The sequence below is a fragment of the Amblyomma mixtum genome, chromosome 3 (assembly GCF_055824585.1).
Source record: "Amblyomma mixtum isolate Tamu chromosome 3, ASM5582458v1, whole genome shotgun sequence".
NCBI lineage: Eukaryota > Metazoa > Arthropoda > Arachnida > Ixodida > Ixodidae > Amblyomma > Amblyomma mixtum.
In genome coordinates this window covers 51,192,423-51,218,673 of record NC_143014.1, presented here as the reverse complement: position 1 = coordinate 51,218,673, position 26,251 = coordinate 51,192,423, and the positions used below count along the sequence as shown (strand labels likewise).

Sequence of the window (26,251 nt, the reverse complement as noted above, 5' to 3'; positions counted from 1 at the left end):
CCGCGGATCCGTCCCGTGGCTCTCTTCTCGTCGTCCGGATGATGCGCGCGCTGCTTGGAGATCGCAGCGGCGATCTGGTAGCATCGGCCGAAAGTTTAAAAGGGAGGAGCAAAAATAAGGTCTCGTGTTTGCTTTCGCCGCTCACTCCCTCTTCCCCCGCCGTCAGGCTCGCCGAAGTGTGTCGTCCTTCTCCCGGCTTTCGTGGGCCACTCCCGCTGAGGAACGTGATCGGCGTGCCCGACCATCTCCCGTTGCCATCTCGGTGGTGTACAAGAGCCGGTAGCACATCGCGCGGGGAATGGGGATGCCGCGGCGGGGCTCCGGAGTGGTGCTGCTGCATGGCCGGGCATTCTGCGGCGCGGTTCACCCGCTCCGGGGGTGTCTTGTCAACAGGCGAAGGCTAGGCCCCCTCTAAATGGACCGAGGCGCTCCTCGAGATAACGCCGAGACGGAGAGGAGAAAACCAAGCGGCGAAGTAAGAAAGGAGGGTATACATTGGAGCGTATATAAATAGTTCGATAAAGCGGCCTTCGGTCGCGGAGCTGCTCTGCCGTGGTAATATGCCAGATAATAGCGGAATGCTTGTTAACACTTCGCCCACGGAATGCGCCGCATTCATATTAAACAAGCTGGGACTAAAAACGGCTCTCCATCTGATGCCTTAAAGTGGCCCAGAAACACAATCTTAGTTAACTGTTTTGCCTGTTGATTGCATACAGTGAGTTATAATGGTGTTATTAGCGTCGGTAATACCGCGTACATTCCGTTTTTTAATATTTTAATGTCCTCCCAAAAACAACTTCATGGCTCTGATGGTGTCGCCACACAGTGGCGGGTTTTTGGCAGCGGATATGACATCACCTGGCGCGAGCTTGATGACCGGACAAACAGTAAATATACTGCAAATTGTGTGAATAAATAGAGACACATTTTGTCACCTGTCTGCGTTTTATATTAGATCAACAAAAACAATTTGTTTGTCTTAGATAAAAGCCCTGCAAAGCAAATAAAGTAAAAATACACCACCAGGGGCGCTCTGGCATGGAAACAACGCTGCCAGTCTCAGCAAGAACGAGTTACAGAGAGCAGGCAACCATGGAGTACAAACTTCCGCGATGTGCTCTGGCTGGCTGTTTTGATTGGTTGCGCCAGGTGCCGTCATTGGGAGAGCGAAATAGGAGTGGGAAGCCCCGCCAAAATCGAGTTGAGGGCAGCGTTTTGTTTGCTTGTATTTTGAAATTTCTTCACTGAATAACTCCCGTTCCTGTGCATCGATTCCTGTAATTCTTTTTAAGTCAGCATCTGTGTGACAAAGAACCCACCTGAAGTATAGCCGGTATTCCCCCAGGCAGTGTTTCGCAGCCCCTTTAAGACCGAGACAGCGTTTTGTAACGACGTGTGCATGCTGTGCACGCTTTTCTAACCTCGCGCTTTGTAAGTTTGCACAAAAAATGACGACACCCTACCCGCTCCCAAAAGATAATTTCACCAATAGCTAATGGGAACTTCAGAATTCCCGTCAGTTCGTTGTGAGGAACACGCTTAATACGCCTGTTGCGATTGTCTTTGAGCCTAGCGTTACCATGCGGTTGCAAGACCACTGTCGCAGTTCTAATGCCCGTTTCACAGGCGTTCGTAGGCTTATAAGCTATAGCTTGCATCTGATTTGCCCCTTTTCTGTACGCCTACTTCGCCACAATGAGGCTTTTGTCTATGGAAACTCGACAAATGCAAAATATATTCTTTGGCTGTGTGACGATCAATGCCTGCCTGCTAATTTTACAGACAGGTAATATCACAATGTTATCATTGTTGTTTGTGGTTAAGAAATACAAAATGGTGAGAAAATGAAGAAAGGAAGACACAGATTGCCAACTGACGTAAGTAACGGGCGTAGCACCTGATAGTAGCCGGACGAGACGCAAAAAATAATAAAAAAAAAACCGCTCCAAATGCTTTCGCGGGCTCCCCTGAGCAATATTAAACAATTAAAAAGGTTGGTGGACCTCTTCAGCGAGGCTTATCAACTGCTCTCTCCCCGTGACGGCTGCATCGTCTGCAGAACGCGTGACGTTTAGGACGATGCAGTCCAGGCTGCTGCCACGGAATAATCAGCTTTTACGGCCGCTATATTCACGTGCTTATTCACGATGGTTACGTGAAAAAAGCCTTAAACGTCTCTTCCGCCTCACATGTCGGACTCTTTTGTAAGGCTGTGATTAATACTAAAGACAACGTCTAATACGCATTCAGGCAACGACTGCTCGAGCATCATTTCAGTTCTAACAGTTCATGTCGCTGTCATCCTGAACGAGTTCTCTTGACAACTTGAGCATTATTCCAGGCAGCCTCGACCGATCAGCGCTAACCACCGCTGCTCGATACCGGGCGTGCTTTCGGACGGGACGCAGGTGTTAGCCACCAACTTGAATCATGAGCGATGGGGGCTTCGCGGTTTGGGCGGAATGCTTTAGCAGACATTGGTTACCGGACCTCCCCACGGGCACTAATTGATGGTTTGCGTCAGGGTGTCCAAAAATTACGAGGAACTTTAGCGACTAAAGTGGTGAAAGGCGAAAGCCTGAGTGCTGCATTCTGCTACGCGATTGTTCACTGCACATTTTGTTGGTGCATTAATTAACTGCCAACTAATGACGCTTAAGCTTCGCCTTTAGGAGTGGAACGCGACAGCATGTTGTAGCGCTGCCACGGAGTCCAAGGAACGCCACCACCCGTTCGGCGCGATGCGTTGCCCTTTGAACGCAACGCTTTTTGAGGAAAGGAAATGGGGCTGTAATTCTCTGTCATCTCGGTGGACACCTGAGCCGCACCGTACAGGAAGGGAGGAAGTGTGAGTGAAAGAAGAAAGAGGGGCCGTAATGAAGAAAATGAAAATTGTATTTGAGGAAAGGAAATTACTGAGTAACTGTTTCACATATCTCAGTAGACACTAGTCGAAAATTCTATTTGAGGAAAGGAAGTTGCGCAGTAACTGCCTCACATATTTCGGTGGACACCCGTCAAAATTCGCGCGCGGTGACGTCATGACAATTTGGACCAATCTGAAAGGCGGACAAATACGCCTTGCTCGTCGGTAAATTGGTTTTTGAGGAAAGGAAATGTATCTGACTCTGATATCTCGGTGGACTCCTAAACCTCGTCGTAACGGGAAGGGAGGAAGATGGGAGTGAACGAAGACACTGTATTCACTAGACGCACCTTTGTTCATTCCAAACCATCGAGCTGGCATGGCGGAGTAGTAGCGTGCTCGGCTCGCACTCCGGAGACCGGGGTTCGATTCCCAAGCTCGGCCAATTTCCTACTCGGTTTTATTTATTTATCCGGTATGACTAGAAAGGTTAATTAGACTGATTGGTTAAGTAAGCAATAGACTAAACTCAGTCAAACTTACTTAAAGCATCACTATACGATCCCTTTAATTGATTGCATGGTTAGTAGCCAAGGTACAATTGGCCCCGTTCGAAATTCGCGCACTGTGATGTCACAACCGTTTCGACCAACTGAAAAGCGTGACATTTCTGTCGACAGCTCCTGCTTATAACGATGAGGCATTAAAGGCTTCCGCCTTAACAAAGCAGCTGAGCCAATGGTGACTTGGAGCCATCTTAGCGTGGACAGGCGGGTTTCCATGCAGGCTTCGACCCCACGTTCGGATGAGTTTCGACTCAGGAGCACACAGAGTCCGAGGCAAGTCTGGATGCACAATCCCACGAAACAACCAATCACAATGAGGGCCGAGGATATTTAATGCCGCAGGAAGACAGACGAGCTAACTTAGGCGGCTGAGTATGTACATTAAGGGTAGCCATTAGGAGAGAAGAAGAAAGGCAGTTAAAGAAGGTGCGGGTTTCTTTTTGGTGAGCGTGTGGCGCGCCTATAGCGTCGCTCGACGGCGCCGCCGCACGTGGGCGGTGCTAGAGGCCGACGTCGTCGAAAGGTGAAAACGCGGAGATCACCGCTGCAAGCTCAAAGCTGAAGGCGGCAGGGAGGGGGGGGGGTCCTCGCGTCCACAGCGGCGTCCCAGAGCCCCTGCAACAACAGCTGCCGAGGCCTTCGCCGCGCGCCAAGAGGGGCGGGCCCGCATTAATTAGATTTCCAGCGCGAAAAGAATCATAATTGCCGACACACAGAAGCGGCGCCATCATTAGATCGCTTCAGCCACCGAGCGCGCGCGCGCGCCCGCAAAAAGTGACAGCTGAGTCAGGGCGCGAAATCTATACGCGCGCTTTTGTGAGCGCGGGCAGTGTGGGCGTGTCGCTTTGCCGCCGACACGTATCGGCTCTGAGAGCTGGAAAGAAATTCCGTTTCTCTCTCGCTTGCTGGGCTTTTTAGTTATTTTTTGTGCGTACATGTGTGCGTGCGCGCGTGTGGAGTCACTCCGAAGGAATGCCGCAGACGAGCTTTCCATTGCACAGCTTGCTCGCTAAGCTTCTGTCTTAATAACTGAAGCGCCACGCTTAAATGTGCCATCAGTTCAGGACAGGCTATCACTTCACGTTCCTTTCACCAAGTGCCGCGCCTATCTGGCAAAACGATATTGATTTTGGACATAAAATCAAAATCAAGGTGTAGATAGGCAAACAAAAAGCTAAACGCACTTCAATCTCAGTGACATTCGCGTGTCTTCATTTTAAACCCATCGACATGTGAAATCGTCTGTATGAGCTCGGCATCCCAACAAAATTCGCTGCTTCACCTGACGCACTTGTGGTTGTTACAGTGTAGTCTCACGGCCTGCGTATGTAAGCGGTACCTCTCTGTACTCAAGCCGATAGCTCTGCGGCTTCAGATTTGCGTAGGTGAAAGTGGAAATGACGTACGCTCACGCGTGGAAGGCAAATCAGACGGTCGTCCACAGACATGACACCTATACGCGTGCACCGCTGTTCGTGAGGCTTTTTGTCCCTCATGGCACATGGCAACAGCCACCAAGAAACAACAAAACAGTGGAGCAGCGTTCGTTGAGAAGCGTATTCCAGCCGATATGCTGCAAGTTTAGTGGGATCGAGACGAGAGGGGTCGAAGGCGCCCCGTATGAATCGAGATCACTCGGAATGCGGCACTCGCAGCGGTTCTTAATTCGCTTCGCTCGAGGCGCAGCATATTCGCCGCGCATTTTATCGGTCCGTCTCTTGGCCGGCGAGCGTTGTTCGTCTGTCTGGCGCACCTTGAGAATCACTTACGCCGGGCATATCCAATGTACGGCCTCGAGGACGACGCGGCTACGGACATACCCTAATTACTTCCGAGCCATTTTTCTCCGGGGCAAACCATCTGTAAAGGAAAGCTTTCAACATGGAGAAACGGTCGGGAAGGCGCGGAGTCGCATACCGACAAGTTCTTTGACAGGTATTCCATCGTCGCGCGCGGCAAAGGTCGACCCTGAAAGCAGAATGGGAGCAATCAGGTACGCGCCCTGACGCCGATGTGACACTGAGAGAGAGGAGGGCAAACAAGGCCACGGGGTGGGGGGACGACGACAAAGCAGCAGCGGAGGCTGCGCCAAGCGCGCGCAAGGGCCATCGCACGCGCGTGATTCCCTTCGGCTGTTTGGAAACACGAGCGAGCCAAAGCTTCCGGCTCGGCGAATGCAAACTTTGACTCAGGCGAGTGCCCGAGGGCGCGTATTGAAAAACAGGCCGCGCCGGAAGGGCAGTGAGGTTTGAACCGACGCCGCCGAAGGAAGCCCAGAAACTAACCGCGTCGCTCGCACCGGACGTCGCCGAGCACCGCGTCGTAGTCGTCGCCGCCTCGACAATCATTCACGCGTCGCCCGGAGTAACACGGGCCGTCTCACGTTGCTTCCTGCGCGGTGCACTGCTTGAAAACCATGGCGCGTTCTCCCACGGTCACACCTGCGGTCGAATCTGAGACGCCTCCGTGGTCTACACCATCCCGCCGCCTTCGCGGATCACACCCAGCACCAGACTCGCGGCTTGCAGCGGCAGGGTGTGATTCTCGGTCGCGCCTCGCAAAAAGAACGGCTTCTGAAGACTAAGCGACGGGCGCGAAGCAGCGGCTACTTGCCGGTGTGGAACGAATAGAACGACGGAGAGCAATTGGAAATAAATGAGGCTTTCGAAATGCTAAAATTTCTTGTGCCGGTGATTCCGATTGTTGGGACAAGTGATGACTAAAGCAGTAACAACTATAATGAAGTGGCAAAAGCCGGGGTCGGAAACGCCAGCGACAGTGCAAGCAAACAGCGTTTTTGAGAAAAGTGAGTAATAAAGCACTACAATATCCTTGTACTTTCCTTCCCTGCGGACTTCAGGATTTATGTTTTCTTTGGTCATTAATGAACCCCTCGCTACGCTATCGACGCCAATAAAAGCACACATTATGCAGGTAACAGCTACCAGCGCGCAAGCTGGCAGCTTGACAACGACACACACCGTTTTGAATATTGCGGAGATAGCGTTGCTGCGTTGGACTGTCGAACACTTGGCGGCCACCCCACGTGCAGTCATTTTATTTCAGACCACGTAACTTGCGATTCGCGCAGAAATATAACTACGCATCTCCGGACGACCACCCGCAAGGTGCGAAATACCTTCTCGTTTATTTTGAAACGTTCGTGACGATAATACCAATAACGAATCTCTCGGGCGTTGGTTAGCGCCCGTCTGAAGCTCACCCCTTTTTCTCTAATGACTCGAATTTGTCTTTGCAGGGGCGGATAAAATGCCGAACACATGGCTCGAGACACTGAACACAAGGGGAAGAACGCGCTTTCTTTTGTTCCGTGGACAGCGGAGAAGCGAGCTGGCACCTTGCGCGAAGTAAGAATGGCACCGCTGGCATGGTGCCGCGGTGCTCTCGTGAAGTTGTCCCAGTAGCCAGAGACGTGGCTGACAGTTTCTTCAGAAGGCGCTTACCGCCGTCGAAACAGGCTATAGCGCGAGGAATGAAGCAGACGCGCTCGCCATAGCCACGCTTAGGCAAACTGGCATGATTTGAATCATTACATAACGTGAATTAAGTTTCAGGGTGTTGACAGCGCGCTCGCCGCAGCCACTAAGAAGAAGTTGGGCGTTTAGACGACGAAAACAGAAAAGAGAGAGAAAGAGAAAAAAAAAGTAAGCGGAAAGGGAGAAGTAAGAGGGGAGAAATGAAGCGTGCGCCGCGATGAGCGTGAAGCGCGCTATTGCTAAATCCAAATGGGCGGCGCTTAAGCGACGCAGTTGGGGGGTCAACTGCAGGATGTGGCTTTTCCACTTTCCTCCCATCACCATGTCGCGAGAAACGAGGCGCCTGATGACCGATGCGCTTGCAGCAGAGATCGCGAGCCTGTGCTGGTGCGTAGGGGGGGGGGGGGGGGGGGGGGGGGACGACAAAGAGTGGCACTTTTTGATGACTCCCATTTCCGAGCGTATACGAGTGTAGGAGCGCGGAACGCGCCAGCCGCGTCTCCTGAATAACGCACATCAAAATTTATTGCCAATTAAGCGCATAATGCTCCTGGAGACGCGACACAAGGAGACACCGCGGAGGGGAGCGGCGGCGGCGACCCAAATAATCAGCCCCCGCAGCGGCAACCGCAGAGGGAATCAACTGCGCTGACGTAAGAGTGTCCCGGCTGCGCGGACCATAATGGGGTCTCCGCGGATCGGGCGCTCTCTGCGCTAACCATAACTCCATTTGGCCGCCGCCCGAGGGGAGGAGAGGACGGAGCGAAAGGGAGCCGACCAAAAATGGGGCGATATGACAAACACCCGGGGCGCCTTATTGTGACGTTATCGAAGACCGCGACGCGGCCAAAGGAAAAGAAACTCGCTTCCGCGTTATCGAACTCGGACGCGGGTTAGGGCACACACCGGGCGGGTTAGCGTCGGCGTCGATCGGCTTTCTTGCGGGGACCACCATTAAGATTATTACCGTCTCAGCAAACATCTCGTGGCGCGGCAAAAGACAAACAGGCGCCCTCTCACCGCGCTGCCCTTCGCGCGACGGCCGCGTCCTCTGCGGGAGTGGTCGAAGGCGCCACCAGAGATCGCGCTGTGACGGTGTTTATGAAGCTGTGCAAAGTCCGGTCCTCCTCTACTCACCCTGTTTATTATTGCTCTTCTGGCCTGCGCTTCTTTACGCCAGCTTTGCGACCTTCCGCACATCGCAGCCAATCGATGCATTTTCGAGTCGGGCGTTTCAGTTTACAGAGGGCAACGTTTGCAGATGAACATGGTTCGAAACATAAAGCTGAGTCACGAGGCTACTAATCGCACTCTCCTTCGAACGTTCGCGAACAGCCCCACACGTTCGACGCTTTCCGATGCGGGAACTAATTCTCGGGCAAAGGAGCTCATATTCCTCTCCCCACGGCTTCGGAAACCTTTGCTCGTGAAGTTCTCTGAATTTCTAACATGTGCGCGAATCATCTTCGGCTCTTTCAGGTAGTTCATTGCACGAATTCCAACACAGACACAGTGCCGCGCAATAAGGCCTTGTTAATGATTACATCACTTAATTCTAGTGATCGCCTCTTTGAAGGCGCCTTATATCCGGAGGATGTTATCGTGGAAAGTGTACAACGTCCGCTTGCACGCAATGAAGAAGCGGTTTGGAATTCCATTACGTTGTTCTAGCAACTGTGAATGATCTTGAAGCGCGTAATTTTCAGTTGCCATAAATTTCATCGCGTTAGACTTGGAATATCGTGTGGAGTTTTTAACCTCACGAATAGAATGGCTGAACGGCAACGTAATTTACATGAAAGCCTTGATGGCTCACAGTTTTCCGAATCCGTTCGCCCTCTGGGAGTAGAACGGCAAAAAAAAAAAAAAAAGGTCGATCGTCAAACCACGCTCGAGGCACCGGAACACGAGATGATTAAACGTAACGATGATTAAAAACAACATAAGACGCTCCTATAAGCCGCACTTTTTTTAGCCGGTTTGGTCTTCAGGCTCATCGAAAGGGACGTGGCATGTCGCGGCTCCTCTTTATCTAACAGAATTCCCGGCGGCGACGGCTCTCTGGCTTTAAAGCAGCCAATAAAGCTGATTGCATCTGGCACAATATAATTTGGTCATCGCCGTCTCAAGGTCCCCCGTCGCGCGGCTGCCGCTGAAGACGACAGGCGCGTGGTCAATGCGGGCGGGAGGCCAGCGACGGGCCGGCGGAGACGGGCAAAAACACGCCAAAGAAAGAGTAAAGACGCGCATGGCTCCCGAGGCGACGCGGAGCAAACAAAGCGAACAGGAAGCTCGCTCGGAAATGGCCCTAGGCCCTCGCACAGCAGCACCCGCGCCAGTCACGTGCCCGCACGTATAGCCTCGCCGCCCGAAGAAGAAGAAGAAAACGAACGAAAAGGGCGTCAAAGAAAAGGTGCCGGAGGCTAATGAGAGGCGGGAGGCCCCTCGACCCTGGCGGGACGATTCGCGCCAACGGCTCGCACCAGCGGCCAAGAAACACCGCGCGATCAGACGCCGACCGCGGGCTTTCCTTCCGCGCAGCCTTCGCTGGGAGGCGACGAACAAGCAGCGCCGGAGCCCCTTCAGCAAACAGGTGCGCGCTGGTGCGGGAGCGTCGCGATCAAGAGTCGTGCCGCCCTTGAGGCTCATCGCCGCCTCATCCGAGGCTTCGGCTGTTTTCCGAGCCGCGCTGGCACTGCACGGCGTTTGCTTAACCCCGGGCCATTATTTCTGCCGTCCTACTTGGCTGATTCCGCGCGCGCACCGTGTTTGAGACGCCCGGGTGCCGCCGCGCGAAGCCCCTCGCGAGTAGGCCAATCAAGGCCTGCGCCCACGCGCCCCGAGAGCGCTCAGCTGCGCCGGCTGATGATACAAGTGTGACCACAATGCCACCAGCGCTTGGAAATGTACTTGCCCGCCACGCCCACGTGCGGAGCCATTGTTCACTCTGCCCCCAGGATTCAGCTTCGCCGTCCTCCGCACTGGCGACACGGCGAGGTCCTTTATTGCCTCACTCGTGTCTTGCGCGCCACCCTGTCTCACGGGAAATGACGGTACACTTTACGCGGCGGTGTTAAGCGCGCCAGAGCTGACCACTAGCCATGCACCTTTCAGAGAGTCCGATATAGCAGACACACATTCGAAGTTGGGCATTGTAAAATTAAAGAAAAAAGTGCGAAAAACTTTAGCCCAGCTAGGTACACCGAAGTGTCAAGCCTGCCCAAATCGAGGTAATAAGTAAATACTAGTACTGACTCGAAGTACAGTAGAGAAAAGAACGCCGCGTTCTTCTCTACTTCGCTCCAAAACCGGTCATATATCAGAACTTAACCTTCCATCACGGGTTTATATGGGAAAAGAGAATCGTTCCGAGTTTGGATAGTTTCTTTTTCTTCGGGCTTCGATTGCATTGCCTTTGCGTTCACAGAAACGTACGACGCGTGGAAAACGCATGGGCAGCATCCAACGCGTTACACGCAGACACGCACTTTACGTTCAGGCAATCCGACTTAGTATAGTGGTAGAAAGAAAAGCGAGACGCTGACTGCGTTTCTAAACGCCAAGGAAGCGGCGAATGCGCCAGCGACCGCCTCACTGGAGCGTGGCGAGGCGCGCGTGCGCTCGCGCGTGTCTGGAGATCGTGGCTTTATCTCAATTGCGGGCAGAGGCAAGCAGTTCGATTGCGAAGCGAAGAAAAATAAAGCGAGTCGAAAATGCGGGAAAGGCGGGCGCACTGCGGTGCGTTCGTCCAAGACAGCCGCCGGGGAATGCTAAGGCGGTGGGAGTCGAAGGCCACATTCCAATCCCACCTCGGTAGGTTCGGGTTTGGCGGTGTGGAAAGTGGCGCGTCACTTGAAGCGGCTCAAGCGGCCGTCGCGGCGTACCGGGGGCCCCGCGCTGGCACGCGGCCGGCACGTGACCGCCACTCGCACACGCGACCACCGTCTAACCGCTGCACGCCGACGTCCAAGTGGATGGACGCACGGAACTTGGTTGGTGGTTTGGTTTATGGGGTTTAACGTCCCAAAGCGACTAAGGCTATGAGAGACGCCGTAGTGGAGGGCTCCGGAAATTTCGACCACCTGGGGTTCTTTTACGTGCACTGACATCGCACAGTACACGGGCCTCTAGAATTTCTCCTCCAAAGAAATTCTAGCCGCCGCGGCCGGGATCGAACCCGCGTCTTTTGGGACAGCAGCCGAGCACCATAACCGCTGAGCCACCGCGGCGGCGTTTAACGCACGGAACTTGCCATCACCGATGTCCACACTCACGAGCTGTCACGAAATAGATGTTAGCGAGGTCATCACGAAGGAAGAAGACAATTTAGCCACGTCCCTTCGCAGTCGTCTGTTTGGCGCCGGCTAGCGCAGCTGCGGGTCCATATTACCTGTCATGGGTTGATGCCACCTGACAAGTTTCAAAGGAGGCCGCCGCCACAACTGCACTAATTTCAGCGTAGCACTTTATTGGGGATTGCAGTCTCACTTCACGTCAGTTCGCGAACTTTCTTTTGCACCACGACAAGCACGTACGCCGGGCCTTTTTGTTCTGCATTTTCAAAACTTACGAGTGCGTGTGTGCATTTTTCGTCTCAGTAAAATAAAATTCTGATTACGAGCCAGTTAATCCCAGCCAAGCCTGCCAGCTGGGCGTTACTTGAATGTTAGTGTGTAACAAAAGCGGCGATGCCCAATGTTGCCGAGTGGCACCGGCCGGGACGCTTAATTATGCTCACGAGCGCTGCTGCAGTGGAGTCTACTGAGTGAGCGGGTGTCGCGCGAGCACCTTGTAAAGAATCGTTGAACTTGGCCTACAGGTTGCGTTGGAATTAAATAACAATAAATTACGTCGCGCGCAGGTGCGCTAGACGCGTTTGCGCAGACGCTATTCTTGTGAAATGTGGTAATACAGACTCGCCCACGGGGCAAGCGAGCGCACAAAGCCACGGGCGCCAAACACGCACGCGCGCCTGCCCGCCGGTGTCGCACCGAATAAAGGCTGGGCGCGCGAACAGGTCCCCTCACCGGGGGCTGGCTAATATAGTTTCGCCTACCTAATTTATTCACAAATATCCCATTTTTCTGCGTGAGTAATGACACGCGAGGAGGCGCGCAGTGGACACCGGGAAAGAAGAATAAGCCTGGCGCAACTGTCGGTTCGGTCAAAACCATGAACTGTACACGCACGTGTATATACACTGTAGTGAGTAAGTCGGCGATTTATGTGGCTGTCACCGCGAACACGAATGGAAAAGAGAAAGGTAGTCGTAGAGTTACGTGTAGACCAACAAAGCGTGCGACGACGGCTCCCAAATAAGAATACGAAGACATCACGCCGCGTCTTGCGGAAACTCCAATACCGCTACTATACGAGTCGCAAGGCTGAAAGCGTGAGCGACACGCCGCGGCGTAGTCTCCAAACTCAAGCCGCAGCCAGAAGGCTTCCCTTCGCATGCCGACGGTACCTCGTTGTCTATTGTGTGCGAGGCAGTATAGCTCGGAAACAGCTCAGCGCTCGGCGTGACAGATGAAGACGGAGAGCGGATTGCTAACGGCACGAACACTGGGACATGACCCGAGAGGCGCCGTCACGAAAGAAAGAGATCGGCGGCCGCGAACAAAATGGGTCCGGGCCTGTGCGTTGCGAAAAGCTCATCCTTTCTTCCACCTCTTCGTTCGAAGCCGCCTCCCACGAAAGCATCACAGAAGATAAGGTTAACAAAATAAGATAAACTGAAAAAAAAAAGAGAGGAAGGCTTGGAGAGAGGAGGCAGTGTGAAAAGATGGCCTAACTTTGTGACACCCCCACTCAGCGTCGCAAGTCTTGATTGCTTGTGCTTTGCGTCAGTCTAGTCAAGCATCTTCTATTGGTGTGACCCCCATCAGTTATAGCGAGTTGTGCGAAGATTACTTCACTCATCAAAGTATTGGTGTCTACCTAATAATGCCGCTCGGCCCGAGCGACATGGTTTTTAAGCGAGCTCACACCACGGGATATTGCCTTTTCCTCCTTCACGCTCTAGGACACGCATCTCGTTTTCGCTGCTACAAACACCGGCATCGTGCTGCGCACCGATGTGGCACATGATACAACAACGGGGGTGGCTAAACGGGGGATGGAGATACCTAGTTGAAGTATAACTTTGAATGAAGCTGCGAGTGGAGACAGTCCAGGATAGGAGGGATTTGAGGGAAGGCGCCGGAAACAGTGACTTAACATTCACAAGAGAGACAGGCTCAAGGAGGAAGAATCCCTCGACCAGGTAAGGCCTGACGGAGGTGCGCGCTTTAGAAAGGCTCAGTAATAAGCTTAAAGGCCACAAATAAGGACATATTTAACTGATCGTATACCACTTCTTCCTGGGCGCACACGTTTATACGCCTGCACCGTCAAAAGATGCTAACGCGCTACAGGCAACGCTCGGTATACGACTGGACGGCTAAAGGTTCTCTCAAGCCCTGCTCTCCGCAGGCCGGCGGCGTTCGGCGAGGAAAAGAGGATCGGTAGAGAGAGGGAAAGGGGGGAAAGAGAGTTGCGGGTGCTGACAGCCACAAATCACGGCTCTCCGGAGACCTTTTCAAAAAGGTGTCCACACGCTCGGCGCAGCCGCTCGCTTGAGGAGCCGGCGGCTTTATGCCTGCGCCAGGCGCGAACTGAAACGCGCTCCGTTTGGCCGCTGCTGCTGCTCTCAGGGCCCGAGTGGCGGGAGCGCGCTGCATTCCACGAGTCCCTGCGCAGCCCAGGGTCCCTGCTCGGCTGCAGAGCCGCGATAGCACGTCGCTAGGTCTCCATTATGGCAGCTTCACCCCGGCGCACCGGCTACTGAGAAAAAATAAGATAACCACTGTCTGGCCAGAGTATCCTGAACCTCGTTACATGTTTGTCAGCGCAAAAGACAGGTCATGAGAAAACGAGCGCACGGGATGGGACCATCATTTGAACTGCGCAGTTCTTTTTGTATACGACCCCCGTTTTTGACTGCGAAGAATATGTGTTCCCGCTCGCAAAACGATTACCTGCCTCGCGGAGTCCGACCTTGGATTAGTCCACTAAGAAGCTAGGTGTATAGTGTTCAGCCTTTCCTTTATACTTTATTTTTGTTCATTCAGACGCAAGTAGCGAATGCACGCCTTGCAGAGTAGAACAGACTTTGCAAAGACAGCTTATATGATTTCACAGCCCGATGAAGAAGGTAGATTTAAACCATCACCTGTTCTTGCCCGGATCTGATTGTGCCCAATGTCAATGTGTACCCTTGAGCTATACAAATACAGTGAAATACCTAGGATTATACTTTGACAGTGCTCTTTCATGGAATGATCACTTGTCCCACGTTTGTAAAAAGCTCCGAACCGTCTCCTGTGTGCTTTACAACATCAGGTACTACATGCCGCTTTCAATACGCAAAGTTATCGTAAACGCCCTTGGTTATAGCATACTGCGCTATAGCATAACGATCTATGGTCACTTTGCAGTTCGCTGGAAGTGCAGGATTAATTCTCTCCTACGATCTTTGTTAAAAAAATATTGGCTATGATTTAGGCCTTCCCTCCAATTCTGATCTCTTTAAGGTATTTTCTCTACCTGATTTTGATCGCCTTTTGATGGAAACGATCGTCCTGAAACATTTTTGGCTTAGTGACGATAAGATTCCGTATGTTCCCACACGGTCTTTTCGACCGAAGGAACCTTTTTGTATTCCCCGACGGTCTACAAGATATGGAAGGCGTGTAAGAGATTATTACGTTCCCTTTCACTTTAACAGGTTACCTCCAAGTGCTCGCCGGGCAAAAACTAAATACAAAATAAAAAAAAGATGCTGCGATACATTAATTAAAGGGTTTACGACATCATACTCATTTGCTTTACCACCTGTCAAGTAAATCCCGTGATTTCATTGGTTACTGCTGTATTTATTGCATTGATCTGAGGTATTGTCATGCCACTTTGGTTTTTCTTCCTCGCAATTTAATCTGATGAGGATTTTTTTTTCCTACATGTAACATGAGTCTTGTGTCTATTTTGTTCTCACCACCATACTAATTGGATGTCCGTTATTTTGAATGTGTTTTTTTTTTGCCTGTGTGTATGTCTGCGCGGTTCCGCTGCCTGTCGGGCTCTGCCACTCAAGCCCTATGAGGCTTTGGCAGGCCGGATTTCTGTACATTTTTTTTATATATTTGGCGCAATAAAGTATTATTATTATTATTATATATGTTCGATTCGGTGCCCATTATATCTCCTGCAACGTGTCGTCCTTACTCGTTTCTGCCGACGACTACGTGACGACTGCGCACGATTCGAGCATGCATTCGCACAACTGCCTTCCTTAGTGCAAAAATCGAAGCCTTCGCAATGAAACCCAACATCTGCATGTTTCCACCCACGAAGCTGGCTGGGACAGAAAACGTTGCGACCGTTAAATCGAAAATTGCTCTAAGCTTAAATACCAGTTTTAATCATTAAAGTGAAATTGCAAGAGCGAAGTAATTCCTTCCTTCCTTCCTTCCTTCCTTCCTTCCTTCCTTCCTTCCTTCCTTCCTTCCTTCCTTCCTTCCTTCCTTCCTTCCTTCCTTCCTTCCTTCCTTCCTTCCTTCCTTCCTTCCTTCCTTCCTTCCTTCCTTCCTTCCTTCCTTCCTTCCTTCCTTCCTTCCTTCCTTCCTTCCTTCCTTCCTTCCTTCCTTCCTTCCTTCCTTCCTTCCTTCCTTCCTTCCTTCCTTCCTTCCTTCCTTCCTTCCTTCCTTCCTTCCTTCCTTCCTTCCTTCCTTCCTTCCTTCCTTCCTTCCTTCCTTCCTTCCTTCCTTCCTTCCTTCCTTCCTTCCTTCCTTCCTTCCTTCCTTCCTTCCTTCCTTCCTTCCTTCCTTCCTTCCTTCCTTCCTTCCTTCCTTCCTTCCTTCCTTCCTTCCTTCCTTCCTTCCTTCCTTCCTTCCTTCCTTCCTTCCTTCCTTCCTTCCTTCCTTCCTTCCTTCCTTCCTTCCTTCCTTCCTTCCTTCCTTCCTTCCTTCCTTCCTTCCTTCCTTCCTTCCTTCCTTCCTTCCTTCCTTCCTTCCTTCCTTCCTTCCTTCCTTCCTTCCTTCCTTCCTTCCTTCCTTCCTTCCTTCCTTCCTTCCTTCCTTCCTTCCTTCCTTCCTTCCTTCCTTCCTTCCTTCCTTCCTTCCTTCCTTCCTTCCTTCCTTCCTTCCTTCCTTCCTTCCTTCCTTCCTTCCTTCCTTCCTTCCTTCCTTCCTTCCTTCCTTCCTTCCTTCCTTCCTTCCTTCCTTGTTTCGTTTTTTCAGTACACAGGCTGCAAAACCGAGGGAGAGCAGGGCGAAAGGCATGACACCTGACAAAAGCCTGCCCTCCGCACCATATAAATAAAAAAAAATACAGTGGCACTTGGCAGTCTTAGACAGTTTACAAAGGTATCACAGAATATGCAGATTACAGCAAAATAATGGCAACAAAAATGCAATGATCAATTCTACACAACACTATAGGAAACATAGAAAAAAGTAGGCAAATGAACTTGATGAATATATATATGTCTTACAGAAATAAGCACTAAAAAGAATGAGCTAAAATTGAAGGAATTCACAAAGCACGCTGGTAAGGTGTGACATGAAAACGGCGAGGGCAGCACAAAAGTTATGTGGGCACTTAATTAAGGTCCTTACGTGCTGTGAATGCGAAATCATTCTTAGAGGTAAAGGCCTTAACCACAAAGACCCTTGACCTAAAGGCCTTCACCCTGGAGGCATTTACCTTAAAGGCCTTCACCCTAAAGCCGTTGACCTAAATGTATTTACCATAAAGGGTTTCAAACTAAAGGCCTTTACCACTGCCATTGTCATTAATAACCCTCATCCCTATTTAGTAACGTCTTTTATCATTACAAGACTACCACTGTCACTACAACTATCACTAACCATCCCTACCCTTATCACTAAATACAACCGTCTCGTCTAATGTATTTGCTTCATTGCCTGTGATCACCCACTACTGTCTTACGGTCTACTTCTGACGGAGACCATGGTGACGTCATGAAGTTTTGGTGCCAATTTTCTTGGTCAACCATATAATGATCAGCCATACAATACTTTCGCATTAATAACAAAAGATTAGGGGCTTATGGCCGTAACTACATTGAAAAACAACTGAGCTTTCAGCGAAGAGACCGTAGTGTAATGTTGTTATACACTTACCCCTATTAAGGGCGCCTGTGCGCGCACAAAATACTGCCCAACATACACATACAAAGACATCAATGCGCTGCTATAGATTTTAGAATCGCCGCTAAAAGGCGAGACTTACTCAGCCTTCAACCGGGACGCTTGGGCGGGCGGTAGTTCTGAGGTCAATGACAGATCCGCGAGGGGGGGGGGGGGGGGGGGGGGGGGTGACAACGGCCACTGGCATTTACGACACATCGGCGGCGGAAGAGCAGCGAGACAAATTCAATTTACTGGCCTGCTTCCTCCATGGTTCGCTCAGTTTACAAGACGGAGAAAGGAAAAACAAACAAAACAAAAACAAAGCACGGCGTGAAGGCCATTTCTAGCCCACGGTGCACAAACGTCCGACAGTGTACACGGACTAAGGACAGAGGAAACGAAGAGAGATAGAGCGAGGCTTTTTAGATGTTGCTTTAGCGCTTGGCGGAATTCCATCTATACGCATTTCGATAACAATACTTTTACGGCGACGCGACAACGAAAACCGCTGTCATATAGGATGGTGTGCGATACAAAAAGGCTGGGCGACCGTTCGCGGAACCGAGCACGTAATTAAACCTCGATGACAACGACGTCCTCTTCTTTTTCCCACGAAGCTATAGCTAAGGCACCTTCGATGCGGAAACGGCATGCAAGTGCAGAGGACGCGGCAGCCTCCCTGCTGCGAATGAAACAGCCTCAGCTCCTGCCGAGCGATTCCCTTTTTCTCTCTTTGAGCCGAACTATGGTCACCATACAGGCACGTTGTAAATTACATCGTTTTTAACCGCCGTGCCGATCGCTTTCCAAGAAAAGAAAAGTAGCAGTTATCAAATTTCGCGCTATGGCTCGTAAATTGCCGGAAGCGGTTTCCTCTGGGAGCAGCAGACTCGATTAACGCTCTCCTCTATCTTCCTAGTTAGCAGACGATAAGAAGAGCCGTAAAGGCTCTTTCTTCCCCAAGCTTTGTTACAACACAGCGAATGCCTACTTGTTATGCGGCTGCTTTCATTTAGACTATCTCGCCTGCCCCGGCCGTGTCTCCGAGTATTTGCTCCTCCGCGTGCATGCGCTCGGCGCATAATAAAGCGCCGAGACGCGTTTCATACATATTCACGAGAGGCTTTATGCAAGCCCATTATCTTACGCCGCACATTCGTCGCCCCGGCTTCGGACACACCGGCTATCAGCGGATAACGCTCCGAGGCACGCTAGAGATGCGCCGCGGCAGCTCTGCGGCACCTAATTACAATGGCCAATCGCTGGCAACGGGCGACAAGGTAACGCGACAGCGCCTTTCCGCGGTGCGACCCGCGACATAAATCTTTCGGCCGCTGTCGAGACGACGACGCGAAAAGAGGCTCAGGAAAGGTCCGCTGATCTCGTGCTGGAAGGGCATGACGCGGTCTGCTCTGGTTGCTGAAGAAGTGCCCCCGCTCGGAACCAGTGTAGTTCGGCCCCAATTTTATTCAATGACAGTTGACGGCGTTCCCAATGAAGGTCATGCGTCATGTATCCTTAGCGCGAAATGTTAAGAACAGTATGAATGTAAAACGTCAATTTTTGCTTTTTTTTCTGCTTCTGCAGCACGGCGTGCGGATGAGTTACAGCGGCGGTCATTTCAAGTGCAAGTATACGATTATGCCGGGCCTTTTAAGCCGCACTGCGCTCGCGTTCGTTCTGTGGTGCATGCAGTGCGCGCTTGCACTCCCGACTTGATCCAGCACGCTGCCCGTTTTCATTACATCCCTCAATTCCGCCGTGCATGAGGTCAGCGAAATTTGCATCAGCCGCGACTTACTGACATGAACAAACTCCGCGCGCGCGTCGGGCCAGCAGCCGGTTTTCTCGCGCGCACCTCTACCCTGCGCTCGCTCGAGCAGCTGAAAGCAGCGGCACTATTAAAGTCGTGGCGGCGCTCATGTGGCCGCAGGAGAGCGGCTCGCCTCCCACGCCGCCAGACGAGCACTGCGCGCGACTCCACCCATGCGCCTTCCAGCGCGGCATCCGGAAGCGGTCGACGGTGCCTGCATCAGAATGGTTCGCGACGCACGTGCGCCCGCGTCCAAGGCTCGCCCCAAACGAGGCGGTGGGCCGCCCGCGATGGCAGCCGTCGGCGCGGCGGTTAAGCAACGAGAGCAACAAACAAAGAACCGGCCTTTCGAGGAGAGGGGTTACGCAGCAGACGCTCTTGCGCAGTCTTTGATAATGACGAGCCATGTCGCGGCTCCCGCCGGCGCGACCGAGCGTTGCTCGCCCGTTCCGCTCCCCTTCGCAGCGCGGGCTTGTCATTCCGAGCACTGGCCTCCCGATAAAAGCGGTCAACAAATGCTTGTTTCGCCGCCGAGGAAGTAAATAGAACATCCTCGCTGTGTGATAGGGTGAAGTGTGATGGAGTGAGCGGAACGAGCCAAGAAAACCAGAACAGGGGGAGGGGAGAACAAGGTTCTTTCCGCGCTACAGCAGGTTTAGTTTACATAACACGTGTTCTGCTTCAATCGACGCGACAAGAGCGGAGCGCTAGGTGCAAACATAGCCAGGTGGATAACAGGGGGCCCCGCATCCGTCTCGTCTCGTCGAGTGTTTCGCCCCGACCGTACACGCGGAAACACACAGATACGCGCACACGCACACAAAATGAAGAAGAGTGAAGTTCGCGTACCTGGCTTCAAGAGGGTAGAAACCGCAAGAGAGAGCCAGGAGGCGAGGAACAGTGCACAGGAAGGGGAGTGTCCTGCGCCACACCAACATGATCACAGTGAGTCCGGCGAGAGGGAGAACAACGTCCGCGGCTGGGCGCGAGCAAGTGCTCGCTTGGCAGCCCTCGCAATCACGTCAACCTTCTCGCAGGTCGCAGCAGTTTGACCACATATTTAACACCATGGCGAACTACGCTCTGCAAGAGCAAGAAACGCTCTCCAGACACGGTAGAATGACAGAACAGCCTCGCTTTTTCTTTTCTACAAATTAGGCGATTCAGATTTACTCAAAATGATTAAAAGTTCCGAACGCTAAGCTGCGCACATAGTAGTGCTGTCAAGCTCTCACTGGTGCAACGGTATACCAGAATACAAGCAGTTTTTGTGATTGCAGCTCGTTGAGAACATCTGTACAACCCAAGCATGCATGTCATGCTTGCGATTATAAACTCATGCCAATTCCCATGGAAGCAAACATGCGTACTTGTGTACACACGGAGGCACACCTAATGTATGCATTTTTCGCTCGAATCAAGCAACATCGCTCGCACTTGCAAAAAAGTATTCGCGCACTTTTCGTTCCTACCCTCTTAAGCGGTTAAAACGCCAACGGGCTCAAACGGTGGTAAAAAAGAAAATAGATACAGAAGTACCAACTGAGCAGGATTATAAAGCAGTGCGTAGTCCGAACAGCATTGAACCGTTTTTCGCTGGAGTCCAGTGTTGTAAACACCCTGTTCAGTCGCAAAGGCTGCGACTGAAGTTGCGACCAAACGGTTCTCGACTGTGCTTTGAGGTGAGGCCCACCGAGTCCGCGCGAAAGATTCCTCGGGGGGACAGCCTTCACACCCCGCTTCGTTCGCGAAACGGCAGCCGGCACAGGGGCGCTCGGCAGCCACGCCCTCGGCCCCGCACTGGCCTGCGCGCTGCACTGGCCACTGGTGCTGCGCTTGACAACTCAATCCTGCAGTGTTTGGCTTCTCCTCAAGGACACTGGGCTTGCCGTGCTGCACGCTTTCCAGTGCTGTGCCGCGCGCTGGCGCCCTGCATCGGCAGCGCGGCGAATCGGCCCTCGCGCCGATGCGGAGGGCCAGGTGGCGGTCGCCGCCGACGGGCGCCGAACGGCCCGACGGCCTATACGTGTGCTACGCGGGCAGGGTAACTACGGTTAAGCGTGACGACGGTTTGCAGGGTTCAGCCGTGGTTAAAGCGGCCCTTGTAAAAAGGGTATGTACCGAGGTCACACAGCTTCGGATAACCATGACCAGTAAGTTAATCGCAGTGCAGGCTGCCGTGTAGCTGTACTTGTAACCGCAATTACCGATAGCCGCGTTGCCTTAGCCGTGGTTAAGGCTTTCTGTGCAATAAATGGTATTACTCGTGCGGCTTAAAAGGCTCTCGAATGGTCTGGTTACCAGTCTCCGTCGGCGTCACCAAGCCGCTGCATAGCATATGCGACCGTTCCCCACAGTCACTAAAACAAAGGAAAGCATAAGAAAATGTTACATGTTCCTTTATGATGGTGTTGATTAGATAAAAAAATAGCACTTCTCCTACATTCTCTAATCAACACCCCCGTAAAAGGAGCAATAACATTTCTTTATGGTTTCATACAAAATGCGACCACTGAACAAACACGGGAAGACCAGGAGAAGAAGTACAGAGGACGACGCTCCTGGTTCTCCTGTGTTTGTGCGCTGGTGCAATTATGCATGATGCACACCAACTAGCCTACATGACTACCTCTATGGTATCCTTATTTTCAGCGACAGTGGGATACTTTCGTGTATATGTCTCCCAACGATCCCTTCGTTTCTCGATCCTTGCTTGCTCATAACGACGCTATAAGAAACCAGATTATTTGAATCAAACTCGCAGCAGAAGCTCGCATGTGTAGTATTACGTGAGACGCCATAGTCGGCATATTTTTTTTTTGTTTTAGCTGTTGTGCTAATATGGTACAAGGAGGCGAGTGCACGCTTTCGTTGTGTACAAACACGCGTTTGATTATCGCATTTCTCGGTGAAAAACTAGCGCTTGGTGCTTTCCACTAAAAAAAGATAAGAAATACCTCGCTTAAAAGTGCAGCTATATGAATGTAGCCCAAAAACGAGGCTCGAAAGAGATGGCGTATATGAAATAAATGCGTTCAAAGCTTGCTTTGCCAGTCTAAAAATTTTTCGTGCTGAAAAGGCACCTCGCTGACTCATATCTGCGCCGTGCTCATCCGACTGATTGTAAAATTTATAAGTTCGGTTAAGGGGATTAGCTCATCATTCTTAAAAATATATAAGACTTCAAAGGTATGTGCAACAGCCGCAATGCAATGCGTAAAATACCCGCAAAAAATACGCAAAGCGAGCAACTATTTCTCGCTTTCGTACAAGTCACAGCAAACCGAATCCATGGAGATGGGAGCCTGTTGTCTGAGATGTAACCGACACCGTGACCCCTTCTTTGGACACCACGCCATGTGTGCGAGGCTGTGTGCGCCTAAGATGAAAATTTGGCCTCCCAACGGCACTCGTACTTCTGTGATAGGCTGGAGCAGATTTAACTCAGCTCAAGTAACCTCAGCAGTCGAGCAATGTAGTGTCATTCCATCTCGAAGATTAAAAAAAAATAATTACAGCATTTACTTTTCGCGTCTTCTCGCTGTACAAACAAAGGACAACATATAACAAATAAACAAGGACAACAAGTATGGGTAGAGCTAGACAGAGCTCAGAAGTGAATACGGCGCTGCTGTAAAGACACAGAGCCCCTTACACCCCCGACACGCAGCCTTTAGCCAGGTTTAATCTTCGAAATCTATTTATATACGCCGCAACTGGCACATGACTGGGTTAATTGGAAGGAGAGGCCTTTGTCCTGCGGTGGACACGTAGTTAGGCTGCTGCTGCTGCTGCTGATGATGATGATAATGAATTGGAGAGAAATAAAACGGACCGCACGTGTAGTTCTTTAAGCGCGCATATTAATCGCAAGTATAGCAAATGTATTCGGTGCATCGTGCATAGCTTGATTTTTCGTAATATTATCTGCCGTCGCTCTATGCCGAAACGTATTCTTGAATTTAGAAATACGCAATTCTGCAACCCTCTTCTGAGTGATTCTATTCTGACCGCCGTAACATGCCTGCGTAGCGACTGCCTGTCATGTGATACAACATGGCAAGCTCGCTCAGTGAGCACCCACAAGCGAGAGCCGACGTCGCTAAGAAACAGGCGAGCCACGATGATGGCTCGATAAACATGCGGACAAATACTCGTGCAGATGCAGTAAATCATGCGAACAAAATTTAGTCGCTCCGTCACCAGCCAGTGAGTCACTATGACCACAGAGGCTGCTTTGCCATTAAGGTTAGCTTTTGCACGAATTTACCTTTCTCTACACACGGATACAACTCAAGCCTGCAGTGAAGCTCTGCCCGCATTCAGGACCGCCGAACAGAATTCCTCCGTGACAAAAAGTGGACAGCCATTAAAGCTTCTCTTGCTACCTAAATAAGAAGCAATTCACGAGACGAAATTGTAAGCTCATTAATATTGAATTCCGATGCCACTGGCTTGTTTGATACATCCAAACGCTGTTGTAATTAGTCAGAGGAATAATACAGGACGCCGCGGATGAACACACTGTAAAAGCCCATTGGTTAGTTGGCGGTTGGTAGTCGCGCTAAGGAGCAAGCGGACTTAGCCTTACATAGATGAAGTCGGCAACTGCTCCAGCCATGGCGCATAGACCATTTCTACAGTTATATTAGCGATTAATGTTGTTCTGCAAGCAGGAGTGAGTATTATTCACACCTTAGCGCTCTGTATCACAGGTAGCACGCCAGGCTTTACGGGGTTGGACGACCAGCTATATAGCACTGAAACTCACAGCATCTTTAATGCTAGCATGGCAAGTGTTTGTAATTCGTTTTTCTTCAGGAGGAAGTATATGAGCGCGCATGCGACCTTCATAAACAGCGTCCAACAGAGAAGGCACTGTATAAGGCAACAAACACGGTCGCCGGTCGACGATGCGGATACGTTTGCGAAATTTGAGCGGCTATGCAATTTGTCGTGTTGACGGACGATGTCATTGTAGTGCGCCGTAATCTTACAAAAAAAAAGAGAAAGAAAACACGAACAGGGCTTTAGTTTTGAACCATGTAGCGGCTTGAAGCCGTAAAAACTGGGAGAGAAAGCGAAAGAGAGAGAGAGTGAGAGAACAGCCTGTTTTAAACTAACCGCATTGCAGTAAAACTTTAGAAAGAGTCATGTGGTCTCCACCTCTTGCGAACCTCTTGACTTGGTGTACTGGGCTGTTGTTCTCAAATCCCGAAGATCTTGCCCCATGAATTATACCGCGATTACTACGCTACCAGAAAGGAGCTAAGAGAACGCCACCGTAAGCGGTGAGTGAGGGTGAAAAGCACACTCACAAAGCACAAAAAGCAAGGTCAAAATTTTAGCAACTGCGCGTTTTAGAATAGGACCAACACGAAGTCCTCCGCTGACATTCGGCAGTCATATCGTCTTTGTTCTAAATGCATAGTAATTCAAGGTGACGCAGATTTAGCTTCGCCACTGATCTCTTATTTTACATGAAGCGTAATTTTAATTCCTTAGCAGACGCAGATCGGAACTGTAAATGCGTTTTGACGTTGTCGGGCTTCAGCAGTAGTTGGCGGCAGCTAGTGAGAGACACGCTATAAACAGGGCGACCAGGCGGCTCGCGCGCGCAGCTCTGACCCTTGGGGAAGGAACTGTGTTCGTGTGTGCGTGTGTGGGCGTCCTTGCATCGGGTACCGCACAGGCTGTGGGCGGCGCAGCCCCACACAGCCGGCCTTCCTCGAGGCGAACTTGAGTCCATGAATATCCGGAGAGGGGGGGAACCCTTTGGACAAAATGTCACGGCGCGAATATACTACGCCGGACATCGCGGCCGTTGGGCTCACCCCCGGCGGGAGCAAAGAAGCCAGCGAACTCGACTGGCGCGGTTCCAACGTGTCAATCAACGCGCTTGCCCGCGAGCACCACTTAGGCACACAGTGGCGCACAGCTAGTCACTCTGCGTGCTTGTCTCCAGAGCCGCCGCGGCGGGAATGTTGCGGCACGCGACGCGGCCCACCGAAGAAAAGCGGCAGCACAATGCCCCGCGAGACGAGATGCGCCCCCACAAAGGCCCCGCTGCTCCGGATACTCGTCGAGACGCACTAAACCAAGATGAGCGGACGCGTATAAGTTGGGTTAGAGGGGACGCCGGCCCAATCCTGTCGATTTCCGCCGGCGAGAAAAAGATGGATGCGATCGGGGGCTATTCACTCGCTCGCGCCTCCGGAGACAAAAAAAAAAAAAGAAAGAAAGCTGGAAAGGTCGCCGCCGCATTCTGAGGAGAAGTTGGCACTCGCACCGGAACTGAGCGGCGCGTGGGGGCGCGTTGCTTCTTTCCGTGCTGAAGCGCTGCGGCGTATACGCGAATACATGAACAGAGTACTTAGGTTTTACCGGTCTGCTCACATTGTACGAACTACAGCTTGGGCCTGCACGTTGCTTCAGTTCTTGACTGCGGGTCAAAATAGAGCGCCTAAGCTTGTAAGGTGAAATATTTTCGGCGTTAAGAAACTGTGCCATACTTTGAATTGCCTGATGACACTGCACTACTTAAGTCTCACTCAGAATAAAGAAAAGAAACATTCAGAGGAAATCGTCCGCGGTAAGCAAAAGTCTCGCTTCGATTTGGCCCGAGCCGGCAGCGAATGGTTGTCGTGCCTTTTAATAGCTCAACGTTCGAGCTCTCAGACTTCCCTAAATCTGTGCCTTGAATGCCGAGTATGTTATCTGAGGCCCCCTCTCAGGGCAACCGTTAACCCGACACGATCCCTCACGCCCCGAGTAACGAACGAGTGGAGCGATTCGACAGCAGCGATATTCACCAATCTCGCAGCCACTTCCAGCAGTGACGCGTAATCGTGCGCGCGCGTCACCCCTTGTTTACGAGCGCCGAGGGAGGCGCGGTGACTAACGGGGCGGCGGACAGCGCCCAGATGGTGGAAAACCCTGCAGCCGCGGGCCGGCAGATGTCCCGCAGCAGTGCCTGCGCGGGCGAGGGCCTCGAGATCGCTCAACTTGATCTGAACGCGGAACAGATGCGGCGGAGCTGTGCAGACGACACGGTTCCTGAGTGACCCACGCTTCTTCTTGGCTTTACTAAACTGCGAAGGAGGGATAAGCCCCGATTCGTCAGCTCAGTGAGAATATATTTTCTGAATTCTGGGGGTTCCCGTGAACGTATGCAAAAAAAAAAAAAAAGGAAAAAGTGTTAGAACTTTCTCCTTGCTCTACGCCGCCACGCGTATGCAACAACATCTTTTTATTTAATATTTAAATGTTTGAAGTTTTATTTAATATTTAAATCAAAACTGCACACAACCTCA

The 26,251-nt window shown here is 51.4% G+C and overlaps 1 protein-coding gene across 2 annotated transcripts in view; it reads right to left on the bottom strand.

Annotated features, from left to right (window-relative positions):
- The window catches only part of cv-2 (crosveinless 2-secreting protein), a 209,255-nt gene that overhangs the window by 128,031 nt on the left and 54,973 nt on the right, over positions 1-26,251 (bottom strand). Inside the window, exon 2 of one of the 2 annotated variants that reach the window (XM_089579141.1) lies at positions 19,788-19,859. The exons of the other annotated variant lie outside the window; for it this stretch is intronic. Within the exon in view, the coding sequence (XP_089435267.1) occupies positions 19,788-19,859 (72 nt within the window). The remainder of the gene's footprint in view (positions 1-19,787; positions 19,860-26,251) is intronic. 2 annotated transcript variants of the gene reach the window in all.